Genomic DNA, 21,451 nt, shown 5'->3' on the forward strand with positions numbered 1-21,451 from the left:
AAGTACCACCTTGGAACGGTCAGTAAAATGTAAATTTACTGGGGGTTTAAACCAGTTTGTGTGCACAACCTCACTCTTATCCCAACAATCCCGAATAAATCAATAATGTAAACGTTTGAACATCATCATATTTCCACATATTTCATACAACTCTGATTTAAAAAAAAAATAACCGGGAAATCATTGTTTCATATATGAAAATTAAATCATGAAGTACATGTATTGCATTTTTTAATGTCAGTCAGTGTATGTATGAATTTATAAATGGTGTCCCACTTTTGGGGAATCAGTAGCTGCTCTCAGTGGTTTTAATATATCGAGCCAGGGAAAACACAAAAAAACAAAAACTTTTTTATAGTTTTATTTAAATAAACATTTCAGCCAGCTTGGTGTATTGTAAAAAATGAAGGTATCACAGACTTCACAACACTATTGAAACAATTATCACAGGTAAAATGCATTAAAACATGAACAGTGGAAAAACATATTTTCACTGAAGAAGGCGCTGTATTCACATAAAACATCCTCTTATGAGTTATGGCTTATCATTGTTAAGTGGAAATATAGAAATATAGAAATCAGCTAACTTCAGCTATTTTTTACAATTTATACAAAGAATTTCCCTAAAAACAAACAGAGTCTGTAATATCAAAAAGTTGCACATTTTCAAGTCAAAATAATACCTTTAAAGGGACTTGTTTACAGTTTTAATGTTGGCAAACATTTTTTAAACCTTTGTTAAAATTTAGTTGTTTCGATTTCTGACCCTTAAAAACATGAACAAGTCTCTTTAAGGCAGACATGGTAAAAAAAACCTTCACAGGCATATTCTCACTTATATTAAGATTTATTGTTATTTAAAATATGATTGTTCTTATTGCTATTATATATAAAAACGTATCTAAGGTATTCACAGAAGATCACACACATCTTAAACATTCAAATAACAGTATTTATTTCATTGTATATTCTGTAACTATAGACTTTTCAAAATAGCTCATAAACTCTACAAAAGTAATTTGTTATAAATGACAAGCTTTACGCATAAAAGACAACTAAGGCATATCAAAATAGATTATTTATTTTTTGAATCACAGTGTTAGGCTTAACTAGTAGCTTCTTGCTCATTCGTCTGTTCAGAGACAATTTGTTCATCAGTCCGTTCTTTCTCTGCGCTGTCCTTGGCGGGCGGGAGAATATCATCGTTATTATCTCGCATTTTGAGTGTGTGCTCAATGAGGGACAGACACACGAACACCCAGTTGTACATGTGCTGTGCAGGGACAGAGCTGTGTTTCGCTACCTCCCCGTGCGGAACATTTTTCAAGTATCGCTCGATTTTCTCTGGAGGAATAAGGTCCTGGCCGGCTGTCGGATCATAGGCTACGATCTTCTGTAGAAGGTCGTTGTTGATTTGCTGAAAAAAGCGAGAAATTAATTACATGCTTTCCTGTATTTTTAATATATCAGTGAAATAAAACTATTTCACTGTTTTAAAGAGTGAAAATATCAAAACGAAATTTCACTGTTTCCAAATTTTAGCTTGTTTTCACATCCATATCAAATGTCAACACCCAGAGGGCTGAGACACAAATTTAACAACTTCATTTCTGAAATGACGCTACATTCACTTAAAATTTCAAATGCTTTTTAAAAGAAAAGAAAACTTGTTTGTTTTAGTGTAAGTGCAATATGTCTATTTTATCGAATGAACACATCCACTCATGAAGTATAGCTTTTGGTACTCACTTGGTTAAATATATTGCGATCTTCCATCAAAAAACAACAATTATTCTTATTCAACAATAACAGAGATTTATAAAGACAACATTACATCGATATCACAAAATTTCATATAAATTAACACTAAAATGTCCAAAAAGAAATTGACGTGGTATTCGCTCAACCCTAATTCTTGATTATGTTTTAAATTATATTTTAATGTGATAAAAGATGTTCAAGGTATAAATTGTCAAGCTTAATGTTGGTGCTGCAACAAAAAGCATTGATAAGACAATATCTATTTCAGTAACTTAAAACAGTTTAATATATATTTAGACATGATACTAAAATGAAATGATTATGCTTTTTTTCTCTTTTTTTTTGCACACAACTAAAATCTGACTTGTGCATAAAAGCTTGAATAGTTCCTACCCCTTTCATCTGTTGCCAGTCATCAAACATTCCCTGCTCTGTCTCTTGGAAGCTGAAAATTGCAGTAACCGACTTCAGAATGTCGTGTACAATCCTTGGTGGGTCGTTGTAGCTACGCAGCTCGGCAAACGCCTTTGTGTCGACCTTGGTCACATTTTCGCGAAGTTCCATCAACATAAGGCGGTCAAACATAATATCCATGCGTGTTTCTTCATTGTTTTCAGCCTCTGTAAAGAAACATATTTCAATGAGTAATAGAACGCAAGGGCTTTGAGAAAAGAAGTGACTGTTGTTTAAAGTAATTGTTGATAAGGTAAAGGCTTTGAGAAAAGAAGTGACTGTTGTTTACAGTAATTGTTGATTACGTAAGGGCTTTGAAAAAGAAGTGACTGTTGTTTAAAGCAAATGTTGATGACACATGACAAATATCAGGTGGTTATAAGTGCTCACGATGAGCTAAAACAAGTGTATGCAAATCTTTTTTTGGTAAGGCCATCCATAAACAAAGTTGGTTTCAAGTGACCTGACCCAGACCTTTTCCAGCACATCCAGTCAGAAGATAGGGATGCTTCACTTAACAAGTGTGAACAGCATGTAGCTTAAAGGTGAACTGAACTGTAATTTCTAGTTCTTAATTTTATTCATTGTTTCTACTAAACGCGCTCAAGTTTAATATACAAAGCGTAAATTTTGCTTCTACGGTCTACAGTTTTGAGTACAACTGGGATATGAAAAAAGTTTTCAGAATATCAGTCAGGCAACTAGACTCAATCGTTTAAATCTTTTACCTCACAGCATGACCTTGCCCATTGAGGTACAGACCTGGGATTTGTGCGCAACATGCCACCTCATCATGGTGAACCTTCATGGCTTTTTTTCAAGTGTTTTGAATAATCTTTAAAGCATGGTCAATAGGTTCAGTCCAGACAGACACACGCATGTACACACATACATAGAACTGCCATTGTGATAGCTATGTCAAGCACACTGCAAGTATTTAATAATGCTTAGTTCCCCAAATTACGTACCTAGTACAACATTCTTGTCCTCGCCAGCCATTTCTTTATTAATTTCCTTATGTGCCATCTGCAGGAGACGTAACATACGCTGGACCTCACGATTCTCATGGCTTGGAAGTTGTTTTAGCTCCCCTATGCTGATATCAAGGATTGCCTGTGTGCGGCCTTGATCGTTACGTAGCGGGAATGCGAGGTGGTGCTCTCCATAAGCATCGGCTGACACACTTTCAGAGTTGTCGACGGCCTTGAAAAGGTAGTCCCTGAAATATAACAATTGTCTTAAGTGTAAAAGATTGTCTTTAATCATAGAATCTATTTTTGGATCAACTTTAAAAAGAAATTAAATAGTTCAATAGGTATATAAACATGTTATTTGTTTTTACAAATTGCTCTATTAGCAGTTATTGTAAACAAATTTAAACAAATATCTTTTTGACAACTAAATGCAGTCAATAAAGTTATTTATTATATAGGTATGAAAGCAAAACATATTGCAAAATACATTTGGCTGTATTCCACCTTATGCTTTGGTCATATAGTTTACTTAACTGTTATTCAGAAAGCAAAAACCTTTAAAAGGATATAAAAATAGGTGGAGTCACCAGGCATAAAAAATCATCATTATGGTTTGAATGGAGCTATCAGTAGAGAACAAACTTGTTAGTGGAGTGGATTCCTTAAACAACTTGACCAACCTAAAGAGGTTATCCTTCCTCATAAGCCTCGGAGGCTGATTGAGGTTCTGTATAGCACCCCGCTTGTCCGTCATCATCATTTTCCTCAGGACAAAGTCCTTACTTTCCTCGTCTGGTTCAACAATGTAGCACACAATCTCCTTCACGTGCGGGCTACGTCGATGGATCCAGGAAACGGCGCTCTCCGTTATCCTCAGCAGCTTCTTACGCAGGTCAATACTGTGGTACGCTATGCTGAATGATTTTGACACACCCTGTAAAAATATAAGGGTAAAGTATAAGTGATCGGTCAGATTAAAATGCAACTTACGATGAATTTTGCATGCAAATCCAAAAGATTATCCATTTTGCTCAAACGATTAAGAGGAATAATCTTGTTAATATTTTAGCCAGAGTGAAAGCGCTTTCTTCCCAAACTGATGTTAAATTATTAGTAAGTTTCATGAGACTCTCAGAGTTTAATGAAACCAGCCAAATCTTGGAAAATTTGAGTGGGTCTGGTATTTTTTATTGCAAATTATCTAGTCAAAGAAAAAATGTATTGAAAAAAGAGCTTTTGGTCTGGTTAAAGGTGTCAATCTTGAGCAATATCTGCTCTCTTGAACAATTTCTGTGCTAATTACGTATAATATGGACAACATCATTTGACATCATACCACAAACAACTATGGTAACGAAAATACCTTCTGTCAAAGGCTATGTAAGTACTGTGACTTCTTTTGTGATAATGATCTAAAATTTTGTGGCTAATGAATAACTTGAAATGGGTTGTTCTTTAATTAATCTCTCAACCATAAAATTAAATACCTGGAAGAACTGTATCTCATGCGTGATAAAGATGCTCTTGGTGTGGGAGTCGGCGAGCGTGTCCATACCCAGAAGGCCAAATACCCGCTTCCTCCTGTCCTTCAGTGGGATAACAATGAATGATCCCTCCCTTTCCTATCAAAAATTATAAAGACATATTTAATGCATTCATCATAGTTTGAAATAAAACAATGATCTGTCACCACAGCTTTATTTTATTAAACTTGTATAGATTTTCACTATTTTTTTATAAAATATCATGATAATAGTGTCAACTATGTTCAAACTCTCAAAGACAAAATGTCAACCACTCACATCAGGTTTCCTGTAAGGGTTCCAGAACATGATGTTGCCATGGTTCGCCACCCGTGGAACATGGATCGGTTTGCCACTCTCCACAGCCGAAAAACTGGAAAAGCCATGATGGTGTGAAAAAACAACACCACTGAATACATCACTCCATACTGTGACCATACCATACTGTTATATTAAAATACAGCTTTTAAATTACTGCTTAATAGTAATATCCTAAAACTCACACGACATATGTCCAATGATTTATCATTAGTTTTAAAAAGGCCACTGCACTGAAAATATATCCTGAATTGACATGCCTCATGAAAAAAGGCATTTTGTCGAAAATCCATAAAATGGTTAACTGTAATGTCAGGCATAACCAATTTACAAATTAACATACCTGATCCCCTTCATGTCCTTGTAGAGAATCTTGCCGAGGAGAAAATCTGCATCCTCAGTGGTGGCTGCGACATAGCGTAACATCACGTCACCTCGATCCCTAGCCACGTTGTTACGCTCCAACATGGCGATGTTTGCGGAGATGTTCTTGCCTCCCCCATGAGCCTCCGCATCCTAGGAACAAAATCATTTGTGGTTATTTGTTTATCTTTACAGTAAGTGTTCTTGTTTACATGTACAGGCAAAACCTGTTGGCTCGATTTCGCTTGGTTCAATTTTTCTCGTTGGCTTGTACTTGATGTAAAAGACCCAATTATTTTTTCTCCATGTAAGCTTTATTGCTCGACTCGATACTCGAGCAGCTTGAAGTGTTTCAGCCGACCCTCGGATATCAAGCCAACAGGTTTTGACTGTATAATGTACGCAGACAGATCCCAAAAGGGATTGTTAATAGTCAAGACCTGCCATTAGGATGGTTTACTGTTTAATATATAAATACTGCACGCATGCATAACTGATATCAATGAGGCCAGAGCCTTATCGTGCAAACTGAATAAGGTAGGCAGAATCAAAACAGCCTGGCTAGCATTCTGCATTAACTCATGAAAACTTTGTGAAGCTGAGCTGTATTAAAGCTTGCAAAAATTATGCTTGAGTCCAATTTCTTAAAATACAAATGCCCTGGAAAAATTCTTTACCTAATATAATATAATAAGAGACCAAAATACAGCCGTATTAATGTTAATGGGTTAACTCAACTCCCATCCATGTTTGCCTCAATAAAATTCATTACCTTAAATAGAGCCTGGAACACGGCCTTGTACACGGGATCAATGGAGGCTCCGCCAGTATCAGCAGCTGTAATGATGTGTTGAAGCCATTTCTTACGCGCCTCTCCTCGAATACGCTCAGCATATGTACGCTGGAAAATGGTGGTAGAAGATGTGTTTAGAATGGTCATTTAGTTATTTATATATGGCATACGTTTACTTGCATACATTTATATGAATTTTTTTTTTAGGAATACATCATTTTCTTATAAATTTTCGACTGTACATGACTACTTTGATTTTAGACTTGTAAGAAAACAAATGGGTTTTTTTCCCTTAAAATTAGCCACACTATGGATAAAACTATAGAAATGTATGGGTTTAATCTAAATAATGCACATCTCTGTATACATTATCAACATGTAAGTGTAACGCAAACCATGCTGTAAAATAATCTCAGTACAAAGTCATGCATTGTAAAATAATCATTACACCATATGAACGGATGAGACACATATTTTTAGCACAGTTATGGTATATGTTATCTACAGTCAATTCACTTCATTGAAATTTTAAGAATACTTCAAAAACATCAAAATTGCAATCTTATCACTGCCATGCATTTATCAAAAACTATAAACACGACTACTATCAACAAATAATGTATCTAATTTCGAAAAAATACACACCAATCATCAAGAACACGAAAACGCAAAAATGACACCACAGTTCTAACAAATACATAAGAGCAAGCTCACTCGAAGATAAAAATTATCTATCATGAGCTGAAAACAAAAAAGTCATAGAGGTAATGTTGAAATATACCTTTTACTGACTGTAATTATCCAAATCAATCAATGTGCAGAACTGACTGCCTTAATATTGATATTAAAGGGGCTGAACACCAGATGATACAATTGAAAAAAAAAAAAATCGTCAAAAACTTACATATACCCGGTAATTGATATTGTTGTGTACAATTCATTGAACCTTACTTACTGATATATCACATTGCTTATGACACATATATCTTTCACATTTTTAGCGTATTTATCCAATTCAAAATTTACTTGGGTTGTCTACCACATAAATCCCAGTCAATTTAAAAATAGCGTCAGTATATGTATCTGTATTAATAGCGTGACTTTCACATGCTAAATATATACACACACTTTAAACTGGGAAACCATTATGCGCTAATCTTAAACCGGTTAACTGAGCTGAGACAGCGACAAAATATTGCTTTAATAATGTAAATTGATGTATTATTGGCCTCATACTTGCTCGTATTGACAACTTTATGCTTGTCTTGTGGAAATAATGTATTTGCCGATTTTGGGGCCACCTGGTGTCTAGCCCCTTTAAGTATGACTTTTTTTGAAAATGTAATGCAAAGCATTAAGCTCAACTTAGCAAAACCCAAATGCAAATTAACAAATAAAATGTATAAAAAACCCAGCTGCTACCAAACGTCATTGCCTACATCAAACATTTCAGACACCGCTATTTACCTATTATAACAAAAAGACATACAAACATACTTCAAACTCCGCAAAAATTCACAGTCTACATAAAACAGTTTGACACAACGTTGGCCAAAAATATTTATAACAACTGAAACAAACATAGATACATTTTTAGATAGCTGACGTTAAATCCTAGACATGTACACACAACTTACACTCGCTACGTCGGAGGCTTGCTAGAATTGTGTCGTAGAAATCACATTTAATTCATTGTTTTGGAAAATTTCTTATCATATCATACAAGAACGAATGAACGTTGCTCAGGTATTAAGATAATACAGTAGTAATTGTTAATCGTTTTAATTTCTTTTTTTAATTATTATTAATTTTGGTACACAAATTTATTGATTTTTCATTCATGCATTTAATATCTAAAATTGGCAAGCGTAAGCTAAGATCATAACAAAGTTTAATATGCTAATATTAATGATCGTTTTTTTTTCAGTATGTTAAAAAATCAATATTATTTGAAAATCAGCTAAATTTGGATCTTTAAATAATATTTTGTCTACCCCATCTCCATCCACCTGTGAAAATATAAATAATGTCCTACTAATGAATAAAAAAGCGAGAAATATATATCACTGTATACAAATCATTTCCACAGCAAAAATCACCAAGAAATAGAATAATCAATTTGCTATGTTTGTCCAAATATTGATATAATATACCTTCCGTTCTTCAAATATATCCTTGAATACATTGAAATGCAAATAATGTACAAAATAATTGATATTGTACATGTATATCTGTTAAAGAGCATAGCGAAAAAGAGGCTGGACTGTTTTGTTTTTTTCAGTCAATCAAAGGGAATAACTCAAAAATTATTAAATAATAAATGCCAGAGTTACTGGCCTTGCTAAACATGTGTGTATTGTATCTAGCTACATGTGTACCAAGTTTCATTTATTTTTTTTATTTATGACCAAGGTCAGATATTTTGTACAACAACACCAATTCTTTCCAAATACCACACCTTTTTTTTATATGAAAAACAGACAAGCTGAAACTGACAACTTCTTTATCACATTTTAAAGGGACTCACTCATGTTTTTATAAAACACTCTTTTTTTGTATGACAAAAATAAAATTAGGCAAATCATTTAATCATTAGAGTGTTAAAACTAAGATACTGACAGCTAGAACCCTTCAACAATGCTTGATATATGCTCAAATATTGTCTTTGAAGTCCATAATTTTGAAAAGCATTAGTAACGGGGTTCAACAAAAGGCTTAAAGTTATCACTGTGTTTGTGTACGAGTCCTTGTGGGTGTGTGGTTTTGTTGTCAGTTTTTCATTTTTTTCCTTGATCTGTAATGGTGTGGGTTTGCTCCACACAAATTCAAGAATAAATTTTCATACCTAAAGTGTATTTTTTTCTGCAATTTTCATAACAAAGAGTTGAAAACTTATAATTGTTTTCAGATGCACAACTGGGGGAAAAAATTGGTGCCAAAACATGAGGGAGTCCCTTTAAGAGGAGTTCATTCACCTTCTCCTCTTCCCTAAAGTTTACAGTACAATTCCAACTCCGGGGCATTTTTCAAAATCTTTAAATATGATAACACATTTTTTTCACATCAAAAGATTGACACCCAGTTTGTACTTTTAAGCATAATGACTGTATAAATACTTGATCAATCAAATCCTTTCTTCAATATCAAATTTTCTATTTGTCAACTATTTTTAAACACATATTTAGAACAGAAGTTCTAAGAAAACTTTTGTGTAAACAGCACTGCAAATGTCATTATCATTACAAAATCAAAGCCAAGGAAAATATGGTGATAAAATTTGTATGACATAATGTCAATTGTAGCAGTCTGACTTTCCAAATTTTTTAAACTATATTAATGTGAAATTAATACACAACTATCAATGATAATAGTGTATAAATCAATGAACTTGATAATGTGTTTAACAGGGTGAGGAACCGCATATTTTTAAAGAGGTTCTCACGTTGGTCACCACAGGTCACAACTAATGTAAACAAACAATCAAGTGAAATCAATTTCTAAATAACTTTTTTGACAGAACAGATATGAAAACATTTTTTAGCCTATAAAAAATGCTATTTTTTGCTTCTACATGTGTGAAATATTCTAGATTTGCTTGTATTTTAATGATGCAATCCTTGGCCAACATTTCAACTTGACGAAATTTAGTAGAACGATGCAACGCTGAAATTTTGGCCAAGGATCGCATTAGTTTTTAATAATTACTAAAGCAATAAACCTAGAGTTACTGGCCTTGCTAAAATGGGTGTTTTGTCTCTGGCTACATGTGTACCAAGTTTCATTTAAAGCAGAAAATAGCATAGTCTTTTATAGGATTAGATCTTTTCTGTAAAAAAAGTTATTTAGAAATTAACGTCACTTACTTGTTTGTTTACATCGGTTGTGACCCATTGTGACTCATGTGAGAACCCATTTGAAGTCATGTGACTCCTCACCCTGTTAAATGACTTAAAAAAACTTAGTGAAGCTTACACACTTTACTTTACATTCAAGGCTAAGTGGCAACGAAATCATCATAAATCAATTAAATGATCTTATATGGTAATCAATGTATAAAATCTCTTAAAAGCTTTTTGAGTTATGGCCAAGTTTAAATATTGTGTTGTGTCTCCTTGTACATGTGTACCAAGTTTCATTTGAATCTCTTAAAAGCTTTTTGAGTTATAGCCAAGATAAAATATTTTGTACCATAACACCAACGACAATGAGAGCAAGACGTTCCAAATACCACAACATTTTATACATTAAAATCAGACCAGCTAAAACTGATTATATGTGTAGTCCAAACCCTTGTGATGGCGATAATGTTATACCAATTTCATCACCGTAATTTCCACGGCTTTAATTTTGATACAATCTAAAATAGCCAAAAGGTTCAATCAAAACAAAAAGATCTTAAGTTATATGAAGTGTATTATACTAAAAGTTTTTAAAACAACTAAAAGTGTGATATAAGAATCAACAACACACAGTGACATTCATCTATGAACATAAGGGATAGTTTGTAATATTTATTTTTTATATTTTTAAGTATCTAACCTCCTCTTTCTGATAAAAGTCCTAAAATTGAATGAAATAAAGTTATTTACAATAAGCTGTAACAAAGTTTCTCTTATTTTCTTTTTATAGTGTACATTAATTTTCAAAGTGCTCTAAATAACTACAATCTTTTGCATTATCTGTTTTCTGATTTGATTCTATTATTTAATAAAAGTATTATAAGTATAAATCAAACGGGGCACTTCAAGCTATTATGCCAACGCTGATCCAATTTTCAAACAAGATACATATAATTACCCTACAAAACTTTAGCAAGAAAAAGGGACCACTAAAATAATGCTGTACATGTGTATTTATTTGGTCATAGTGAACAAGGGTAAAAAAATGTCAAGTTAATATCTTTTAAGCTATTGGGCCATTTTACCCTTCTTTACCCCAGCCGATACCCAGCTACTTCCCCAAGGGCCAGACCCGGTTTTTTCCCCCAAAAATAGCCTCTGAAATTCCTAATTTCCAAAAAAACACAAAACATATATATATATATGTATACTATTTATTTATTGATATTATATATAATGATTCATTAAATGAATTTTTCGAAGTGATATATTTACTGCATTAGGCCTTACAGATTTTTTACTCCATTAATTTTGTAAAACTAAATTGTCCAAATTGTTTGAAAAGGTATTCTGAGAATTCTTCCCCAAAACTGTAAAATAATGTGCTTTTTCCCCCACAAAAAGGGCTAGGGTGACTTCCCATAACTGGTAAAAAGGCCCTGCGCAATATATGAAAACATTACACACTTTGTAAGATGACGTTGCGACAGACAACCATGATACCAAACCTAAACCTTTTTTCTTAGAATCTTGCTTTAATATTTTATCAATTGTGCTCCATAACAGGGTAACAAAGTGAACGTTATCATGTGTGCGTGTCTTAAATTCAACAAACCAATATCCTACCTCCACACTAAGGTTGAGGAACTCAACGAAGTACTCAAAGGCATCGGCCCCCGGCATCTGATCAGCTACCATGGTAACAAAGGTACGGAACTCACGTCGGCTCAACCGGTTATCTTGTGGCTGCTTTGTTTTCTTTTTCATCTCAGTCTTAGCTGGTGGAAGAAAGGATATCTTTATCATATAGGGTATTTAAAAAAATAGGTTTTATTTTTTTATCAAGGTAACAGATTGCCAGAATTGGTTAAAGCTCTGCTTCTAAGTGGTGATGGTAATGATTTTCTTGTGCCAATTCTTATTCCTCTATGATCTTTCATAATGATCTACTTTTTGACCATGACATGATCTCATACATATTCTGTTCATGCAAATTAAAAACAGACCTGATTCTGATCAGATAACAAAGGAATTCATATATATTTCTGCACTCTACTGAACCAAATTCTTGCTGTTACAATATCAAACAGTCTTAATAATATTCTTTCTTGTTGAAAACAATTACAAATTCTGGTTGTCTGGTAAGCGCAGTGGTTAGCGCACTCGCTTTTCACCTAGGCGACCCGGGTTCGATTCCCGCCTTGGGCGCAATTGAGTTTGGTTTGTGGTCACCAAGCCAGACAAGTGGGTTTTCCCTGGGTTCTCCCACAACACAAGACCACACTCTTGAGTAAAATCGTGCCAACGAGAGTGATTAATATAATGTTGAAATAACTTGTACACAATCGTTGTAAAATAAATATGTTAAAATAAAACTAATTCTGAGACAAAACTGAGATGAAAAAAAATTGTGCATTCGTTGTAATAAAAACCTTGTTTTCAATACCAAAAACAGCAAATTACCCTTCTCAATGGAATCAGACTCCTGTCCGTCCTTGTATTTCGTCATAACATTCTCCACCTCCTCCTGGTCTAGGAAACCAGAGCCGTCGTTATCCCACTTGTCGAAGAGTTGGTCCAGTAACATCTTACGACGGGATGACATCGCTTCTTTGCGGGCCTGAGAAGAGATAAACATGTATCATTACAAATTTATGCAAAAACTGGAGCAACTGTTCTCCAGTAGCACCTAAAGACCTGATGGCATCACCTTTTTATGAGCCTTAAATAAAGTTAGAATATTTAGATTAATCCAAATCTGTCAATGTTGCATTTGTGAAATAACTAATCTGGTAACATCTTGAAATGGGATCACATGACCTCTTTTCAAACCTAAAAATAGGAAAAATAAACTTTTGATAATAATCCAGAGCCATCGTTATCTCACTTGTTGAATAGCTTGTCTAGTAGCCTCATACGTTAAAATGACATCCCATCTTTACAAGCCTTAAAATAAAATAATGTATCATTAGAAATGTCTGCATAAGCTGGAGTTGTTGTCCCACATGTCTAATAATTTGGCATTTTTGACATTAATGACAATGACCCAGAAAAAAAAAACCCTGAATACCCACAGAAAACCTTCTTCTTTGTCGTCCAGCTTGGTTTCCACAAGCCAAACACACATATTGATAGCACCAAATTAAAAATCAGTATATGCATTTTGGCACACAAACTTTCTGGAATATGCTAATTTTCACACTTCTTTTCATGAATGAAATACCTGTATTCGTAGGATAAGTGTGAAGACAGTTTCAATTTCGTATAAAATTGATGGAAAAATTGTGCAAAAAGTGCAGGTTCGGTATTTTAACTTTTTAGTTTTTTGTTTCTACTTAAAAATACGATTTTGGTATTTACTGGTTTTTCATTCCATAGATATGCCAAGGCAAAGGAATCAAACCCGCGATGCCTTGTTGAGAATCGAGTGCGCTAGCCATTGCAATAATTGGATAGCCTAAATTGTTAGTTACGTCTATCCATACCCTCATCAGTCTCTCCATCTTTTCATCCTCTGTCTCCTGATACTCCGACTTGATGTACTTCATGAGGCGATCAAAACTTCCAAAGGTCGGCTCGTTACCGAGGAATGTCTCGGTCACCTGGACGAACTGCGACACATTTAGGGAATTCTCGTCAAATGTTGATTGTCCCGTGGCTAGGCTCACATTGGTCATGGCTTGAAGTGAAAGTTTGTATATACAGATAATTGTTTTATGTATATATTTTTTGAAGGTAATATTCATTATGTACAAGGCCTTTTGTTTTAATTGGAAAACCTAGAAAAATGGTGATATATTTGTAATATATCTTATTCATCCCACCCCTAGTTTTCCTAGTCACCAGCGGAGTTGGGCATTTTCGGTTTGTTCATCAGAACAACCATCAGTACCACATTTGAATCCCCCCTAACATCCTCTCCCCACCCCTAGTCACATACCAGTCTTATCCCTATCAAAATAAGTGCTCTCTGCAAATTTGAACAACTGTTTGCTGGCATTTAGGGGTGTCTTGGTTTTATCATCACTTCCATCAGTGCCAAATCTTAACCCCCCTATCCCTTCTCAACCCATTGACCCCTACTTTCACATACCAGTATTATCCCTCTCAAATTGTGTACCATCAGCAAATTGGACTGTCTGCTGGCCAGCAGTAGCTGGCGTCTTAGGTTTCATCATGTCTACTGTCAATGCCACATCTGTAATCAGGTTGAGTCCTTTGTAATTAGGGATTAACATGGTATTTATTCAAGAAAATTATGTAAAAGCACTGCAGAACGAACACCAATGCTTAACCAAGGGACATAATTTAATAAACATTTAAGCCAGAGTTGTGGGCCTTGATAAACATGTGTGTAGTACCTCCGGCAACATGTGATCCATATTTCATTTGAATATTTTGAATAATTTTTTAATTATGGCCAAGGATAAAGATTTTGACATTTTGAAAAACGATGTCAAAAACAACAACAGACCATATGTGCTACATACAATAAAGGATTAACAATATCTTTACAAAAGTTTGTTTACTAGCAAGTATCAGTCTATAATGCACACTGTTTCACTTGAATAGAAACCATGACAATATGGTAAGTTTAACAGCAAGTTTAACAAATTGCACAAAAAAAATGCCGGAAGAAAACTTTACTCTCTCTTAGATACTTTTACGATCAAGTGTTTCTTCCACACTCCAGAAGCGAGTATAAACAAGTCAGATTTTTGGTTACAATTTCCATAATCTCTGACAAAAATGTTCAATTCATCACACCAACCTGCTTCAATCTCTCCTTCCTTCTCTTTATCAGCACCCTCTTCAGTCTGTTCATCAGCCTTAGCCTGTGTCTGTTCTCTGCTTGTACCAGTTTCAGCTGTCTGTGGAACCTGCTCATCAGTTTCCGTACCTGTCCCACCAACTGCAGTCTCAGTTTTTTCAACTGTACCAGTTCCTGTTCCTGTTTCAGTTGCAGTCTCTGCCTTTGCTTGTTCTGTTTCTTTCTTGACTTCTTCAGTTTCTGGTTTAGCTTCTTCAGTCTTTGCTTCTTCTGGTTTAACATCAGTTGCTTCTTTTTGTTCCGTTTGTTCTGCTTTTGGTTCTTCAGGTTTGCTTTCTTCCTTCTGTTCTTCTGATTTATCTTCAACCTTTTCTTCTTTCTTTTCTTCTGCCTCTTTCCCCTGTTCTGTTGGTTTTTCAGGTTCAGCTGTTTCAGTCTTTGCAGGCTCTATATGAACAACATGTAAATTGGAAATAAGGAAAACATTTGCTAGTTTTGTGATTTAAGCATGATAGATTTCACGTGATTTGGTGAATAACTAAACGTTAAGTTTACATGGATTTAACATTCAACAATTTAGTTGCCAATATCTTGATTTTCATAAAAGAAAATAATTTGTTTTATTCAGTTAAGACTTTGATATATAAGAAAATTAACAAACTTAACAGAAATACCCTGGTAATACCTTAAACAAATATAAGCTGACTTTCAACATTTACAACCAACTATATTAAATAGTATGCCCACTTTCAGGGACATAAAAATATACAATAGTTTTATTCATGGATATATATGTATGCCAATCTTCATCTTTGTCCTCAATTACTACAATACCTTCTTTCTTTTCCTCCTGCGCACCACTAGCTGGTTCCTGTTTCTGCTCAACAGTAACTTGTGTCTGCTCCTGTGCCTTCTCCTGATTGTTTGGAGGTGGGCTGGCTGGTTTACCTCCCACTGGGCTGGCAGGTTTACCTTTACAGTTATATAACAAATCCATATCATCATAGCTCTATACCATACCACATGTTTTTATCTATCTTATAGAACTAGAAATGTTTCAATGCATAAGCAATATACAGACATTCAAAAGGATTTGGCCAAGAGGTTAATTGAAACAATAATTTTGACCCTCTCCATATGCGGAACTGCGGCAAACACTGGCAAAATTGGTATAATTATTAGCTGGTATGCTGTACGTACCAGTTTTACCTCCCCCTGACGTTGGGGTTTGCTCCTCATCCTCATCGCTGATGGAATCATCAGCCTCATCTACCTCAACAACTGGCCCTAAAAACCAAACATCTCCTCTATGTAACACATAGGTACTTCGTCACAATATTTAAATAAGGCAGGTAGTATTTGAATATATATCAATGCAAAAAAACCACTTCAAAATCATTGTTCTTAAATTTCAAATCGTTACTGGCTATAGAAGTTTCATGATCTGCGGTATTTCTAACAAAATTTGAAACAACTGTTTCAGCTGTACTTGTTTATATTTAAAAATGTAAGCACATCTTCAAATATTTCATGTTTATAAGTAAACAACCATGTCATTCATCATGTTGTTAACTTTAACAAAGGTCTGAACTCTGAACAATCGGCCAAATGTCAAACAAACGTCATATAAAAAATTAACAGTCAAATATCGGAAGAAACATTTAAAGGATAAAAAAAGAAAAATCTTAAACAAAGTTGTTAAAATAAATAAAACCTACATTTTCTGGGATTGCAAAGGTTGCCTTTTATTTCATCTTTAGCGCTGTCCCAGTAATTTTCAAACAGACTCAGAATACGATGGCGATCCAATAAACCAATCTGAAATAAACATGGGTGCAAATTGAAAGAGGAACATATGTAGATCAAGCAACATCATTATAAAACAATCTCTAAGGTTTTTTAAACTTAAGATAAACTACTTTTACACTTCATTCCTTAAATTCTAAAACATGATTTTCATATAGAGGGAAGTAACTCATTTTAATCAACCACAGAATTATTGGCAAAGAATACAATGAGTATTATTTCAAATTTGGACTCTTTACGAATTCCAAAATATGTTGTTATAGTATATGTTACAATAGTATGCTTTAATATTTTCACAAAACCCAAAAACGATTTTAATTGCATTGGATTTGCAATGCAATTCTTACATAATATAGTGTTTTAAACAATTGGCGAGGTTTACAACACCATCATAATTATAACAGCATTGTCTTTCTAATCATTTTGGGACTAACATTCGGCCCCACCATCCCCACACTAAACACATTTTTTCTCCCTAATTTTATACCAAAAAGATTCTATTTTTTTTAAAAATCGGAAAAAATAGCCAAGATAAATTGAATTCTTCGCAGGCAATATGCTGTTACTAGAATTCAGTTAGCGCAAATGTTATTGTAATTGAATAAATGACACAACAATGAACTAAATACACTGAATTTTATTTATGAATAAAAACAGTTTGTGTTTTTCCCTTTTGTTTTAAAATTCTCCTTTGGAAGGGTTGGGACCCCATACCGAAAGAGCTGAGAGTATAATTTATGAACAGCATTAAATGGTTTGACCTATTTTATATAATAATTAGTTACAGCTTTTAATTCATAATGCAATGACATCATGGCTACTGTTATTCACAAAAATATAACCCTCACATAAATAAAGCATCCTACAGTAATAATGACACAACATTGAACCAATAACTAACCCCGCTGTGATCACATGACAGGAAGAGGTTCGTGAGGTGAATACGTCGGGCCTCACGCATAGTCAGGGAGCGGTTTGCAGCGGCACATTTGGCCATGTGCATCATAAAACGTTCAAACAGGGTCTCCGATAGCTCGTCTGTGTACTGGATCACATACTAGAATGGAAAGGATATTAAAAAATACAAAATAGAATACTGAGGCAGAGTATGATAGCACACTTTGGCCATGTAGATCATAAAGTGTCCAAACAAGGCCTCCATTAACTTGTCTGTATACTGGATCATAAACTGAAAAGGGAAAGATTCTGAAAATACAAAATGGAGCCTTCATGAAACATGAAACACTTGGCCATGCGCATCATCTAGTGTTCAAACAATGCTTTTGCCAGCTTGTAACCTGTACCATAAACTGGAGGGGCAGAGGGAATCTCATTACGTAATTTTCTGCTAGATAGTATGCAGATATTCTTCCAAAAATATGACAAAAAGTATTGTCAGATTACTATTTGTAGAACCTTAAAACAAGCGCCTTATAAGGCAATGGACACAGGCTTCAACCATGCCATGGGACATTATATTTAGTTTTTCATAATACGATTAACAATATTCACAAAAACGGTCACAAGAGTAAGAAATTTTCCAAAATTTTCAGATGATTTATAGCATTGTTGCAGCCCTTGAGAGCTTTCAATGCAGGTAAATTATGAAATATGATAATAGATAAACATGCCAGTGATGAAAATAATACTGAAAAATACACACAATTAATATATAAAACAAAACATACCTCAGCAACCACACAGTGTGTGCCCTGCCAGATACACCTGTTGATAACAAAGACTGCAGCTCAGCTTAGTCTCAACTTAACTGAACTTAGATCAGCACTTAACTTCAGATTTAACATACCTTTGCAAACTCCTTCACAGTGAGAGACTTGCCAGATTCGTCAGTCGATTCCAGAGGCTGACTTAACTTCGCCGCAGCTTGAAGATGCTCTGGAAACTTCTCTGATAGCTCCACAAACGACCGTAGAGCATTTTGCAGCTAAAATAAATTTGGGAACTCATTTAAAATGAATGTAAAATGTCCCACTTTTAAGTCCGAAACATGTATTATTCTCTAAGGGTTGCTAAAACCAAAACACTGGTGGCTTAAGTTATATGACAACAAAGTAAATTGTTGATTCAACACAGCATAAGCAGTATTTATAATAGAAAATAAAAAGATAAATAACAATAAATCTTTTACTTGTTCTTAGATCTTAACTAGAACAAGCCTGTAAGCTAGGCATGATTAATACAACATAAATGGGCTTGTTAAAAAAAGTAGCCAAAATATTAAATGATGTGAGGAAGCATTTTTTTATCAAATTATTTATTTTGATGACAGTTTGTTGAAAGAAAATGATAATCACAGAGCACCAGATAGGGTGTGACTTGTTTTAATGACTTGACTGAATTCAATTAAGCCTTTACTTTTACAGTTCTCTTTGCAGTTATCTAGTCAATGGCTTGCAAATCGGCATATTTTTTAAGCCACTGAAGAAAGTCAAGTAAGGTATTAATTGATTAAATTTTGAAGAGTGGAGCAGGGGAGATCACTGAGTAGGAGATTGTCATATCTTAGCAACTGGTTTAGCACTCTGTTAAAAAAGGTACCTTATAAACAAGACTTTTTTTCTTAGGATACTCATTGAATTGTTTTTTATTGGTAATTAATCTTTGCATATAAATGATTACTAAGGGCATAGTATGCTTTTGAAAACAAATCCACAGGTGAAATTACTAAACCCTATCTGGAGCTCTGAATCAAAATTCAATTAGAAAGCAATACCAGTTGGAGTTCAACTGTTCCATCAGGTACGGCACTCCATTCCTTGAACTGGTCCATGAGCATTTTCATCCTTGTCACACGCTCTGCAAGCTTCATTGCTTCATTCTTCTCTCTTTCTTCACGACGACGACGAGCCTCAGACTTAATGCGAGCCAGTCTTAAAAAATTAAAATTATTTTGCTATACTAGAATGTGCACCAATGAACTGTATACCAAATTCATAAAGATGTCCGCTGTGAATTATCTTTTTCATGATTTACAAAAATTGTGTACCCAGTTACATATAGATACATATATATACATGAAGTAAGCTTGGATTAGTTACATGTAAATATGATAATTGTAGCAAAATGTATGTAGGCTTTAAATGAATAATAATAATGTGCCTTAGATGATGAATAACAATGACTCGATACTGTCTGAAAAGGGTATATGATTATCAATCCATAAGCAATATTTCCAAACATGTTTGTTTTTTAACTTCCCATACATATCATAATATGAAGCAGTACTTTACTAATAATGACCCTGAAAAAACTGATCGATCATACCTGTTGTCTTCAATATTGAATAACTCCCTCTTCAATTCTTCAGTTATTTCTCTCAGTGTCCTCACATATGGTGATGCCTCTGAGAAATTGCTATACCTTGGATTATTCCTCATTAAATGCTGTGCCAAGAAATTAATTGGATTAAAGTTAGGGTCTCTTGCATCTTTTCCTGCTAATCCCCTCTTATCTGCTTCATTTAGTAACTTTTCTACTCCTAGAATCAGAGTAGGCATTAGTTTCTCAACTAAATATGCTCTTGTCTCAAGAGTAGCTTCAATCATATTCAACCAGTCTCTGCCAAGTAATTCAGTAGGGATTTTTCTTGCAACATTTCTTGCTTGCTCTCGTGAAATTTTAGTTAGTTCCTTCTTCTCATTTCTTAAACCAACAAGCTTTTCCATCATGGATTGCTCATGTTGTCGCTTCCATCTTTGTACAGCACTTGGGACCCTTTTTTCAGGAGAGCCTGATCGCTTGCCACTCCCTCTGGAACTTCCAGATGAGGCTCTCTGTTCACCTGCCATGGTCACCCGCTTTGGGGTGCCAGGCTTTTGGACGTCAGTCATTGCTAGGTGAGTCGTATAACAGATAGCTGAAAAAAATGTCAAGATACATTTAAATATCATTGAATAAAATTGATTGATTCAAACACATATTTCCATAACAATATAAAAATAAGGTGAAAGACAAAACCCCAGTTAGTTTATGAATTGTGTGGATTTGCTGTGCATTGTGCATGTTAATTTCATCTTCATCGTTGTTGATGTTTACAACCTTTGTATGTATGACCCCAAAAAGGTAAAAAAAAAGATAGTTAAAGACAGTGCATGGATCTTGATAAAAAAAGGCAGACGTTATAAATGAAAGATTTTGTGAGGCTACTAGAAATCAAATCAAATCAAATTTTATTTTCAGTTGGTATGACATAACAGAGAAAACATTAGCTATGAATAGCTATTGACCGACTAGAAGCTGTTGTATATCGTGAACAATTTCAGCATTGATAAAAGATATAGTAAAAACTAAAGCAATTGAATTCAAACTATTAAATTAGACTAAGAATGAAACAGGGAAACCCATTTAAAGGAGCCTACGAAACCAAATGTCTATAGGACAACACTTATCCAATCCTGTTCTTCATCTTGTAAATCTTGTGAACAACATATTTTCGCCTCCTCATCCCAAATTATTTTCATAATAAATCTTCACTTTATTAAGTTGAAAGTGTAATAAAAATCAACAAGTATCATTTAAGTAACCATAAACACTTAAAAAAGTAGATGAACTTATTTTTTACATTTGTTTTGACTATTTTATCGTCGCGAAATTACATTGCAAATCAATATCCATGCTAAGACCCTAGCGAAGCATCATTGACATTAACTTGTTAATCATGAATGAACAATAATACACATAAATGATACATTTATTGTGATTTCAATTGATATAAAGTCTATATTTGTAAAGAAAATGGTTAAACTACAGCGAATTATTCTGTTGTTTCCAGGTCCGCCATTGGTTACTATGCGGAAGTCCAAGGTGCCCGTTTTTCGATGACGACATAT

At 34.2% G+C, this 21,451-nt stretch overlaps 1 protein-coding gene across 6 annotated transcripts; it reads right to left on the bottom strand.

The window, feature by feature from the left end:
* Positions 1-347: 347 nt before the first annotated feature.
* On the bottom strand, positions 348-21,398 carry LOC128232906 (EF-hand calcium-binding domain-containing protein 5-like). 6 transcript variants are annotated; one of them, XM_052946704.1, is made up of 23 exons: positions 21,370-21,398; positions 19,887-20,478; positions 19,336-19,492; positions 18,409-18,546; positions 17,503-17,658; positions 16,514-16,613; positions 15,996-16,082; positions 15,630-15,767; positions 14,796-15,242; positions 14,118-14,222; positions 13,510-13,703; positions 12,488-12,644; positions 11,651-11,802; positions 7,823-7,843; positions 6,900-6,926; positions 6,165-6,293; positions 5,373-5,545; positions 4,991-5,084; positions 4,676-4,810; positions 3,869-4,122; positions 3,183-3,433; positions 2,155-2,381; positions 348-1,417 (listed from the first exon to the last, which is right to left on the bottom strand). In XM_052946704.1, the coding sequence occupies exons 2-23, from the start codon at positions 20,450-20,452 to the stop codon at positions 1,106-1,108; spliced, it is 4,020 nt and encodes a 1,339-aa protein (XP_052802664.1). In that variant the 5' UTR covers positions 20,453-20,478; positions 21,370-21,398; the 3' UTR covers positions 348-1,105. The 6 variants fall into 6 exon arrangements, with proteins under 6 accessions (XP_052802664.1, XP_052802665.1, XP_052802666.1 ...); XM_052946705.1 differs by lacking the exon at positions 7,823-7,843; XM_052946706.1 differs by lacking the exon at positions 6,900-6,926.
* Positions 21,399-21,451: the final 53 nt, after the last annotated feature.

This window comes from Mya arenaria, chromosome 4 (assembly GCF_026914265.1).
Source record: "Mya arenaria isolate MELC-2E11 chromosome 4, ASM2691426v1".
Lineage (NCBI taxonomy): Eukaryota > Metazoa > Mollusca > Bivalvia > Myida > Myidae > Mya > Mya arenaria.

Excerpts from the sequence above, each read along its gene's own strand:
- LOC128232906 (XM_052946704.1), bottom strand. The coding sequence starts at position 20,452 with ATGACTGACGTCCAAAAGCCTGGCACCCCAAAGCGGGTGACCATGGCA. Across the intron at positions 11,803-12,487 it reads GTCTGATTCCATTGAGAAGG|CTAAGACTGAGATGAAAAAG; the intron begins GTAATTTGCTGT and ends TTCTTCCACCAG. Across the intron at positions 7,844-11,650 it reads TCCTCAACCTTAGTGTGGAG|CAAGCCTCCGACGTAGCGAG; the intron begins GTAGGATATTGG and ends ACACAATTCTAG.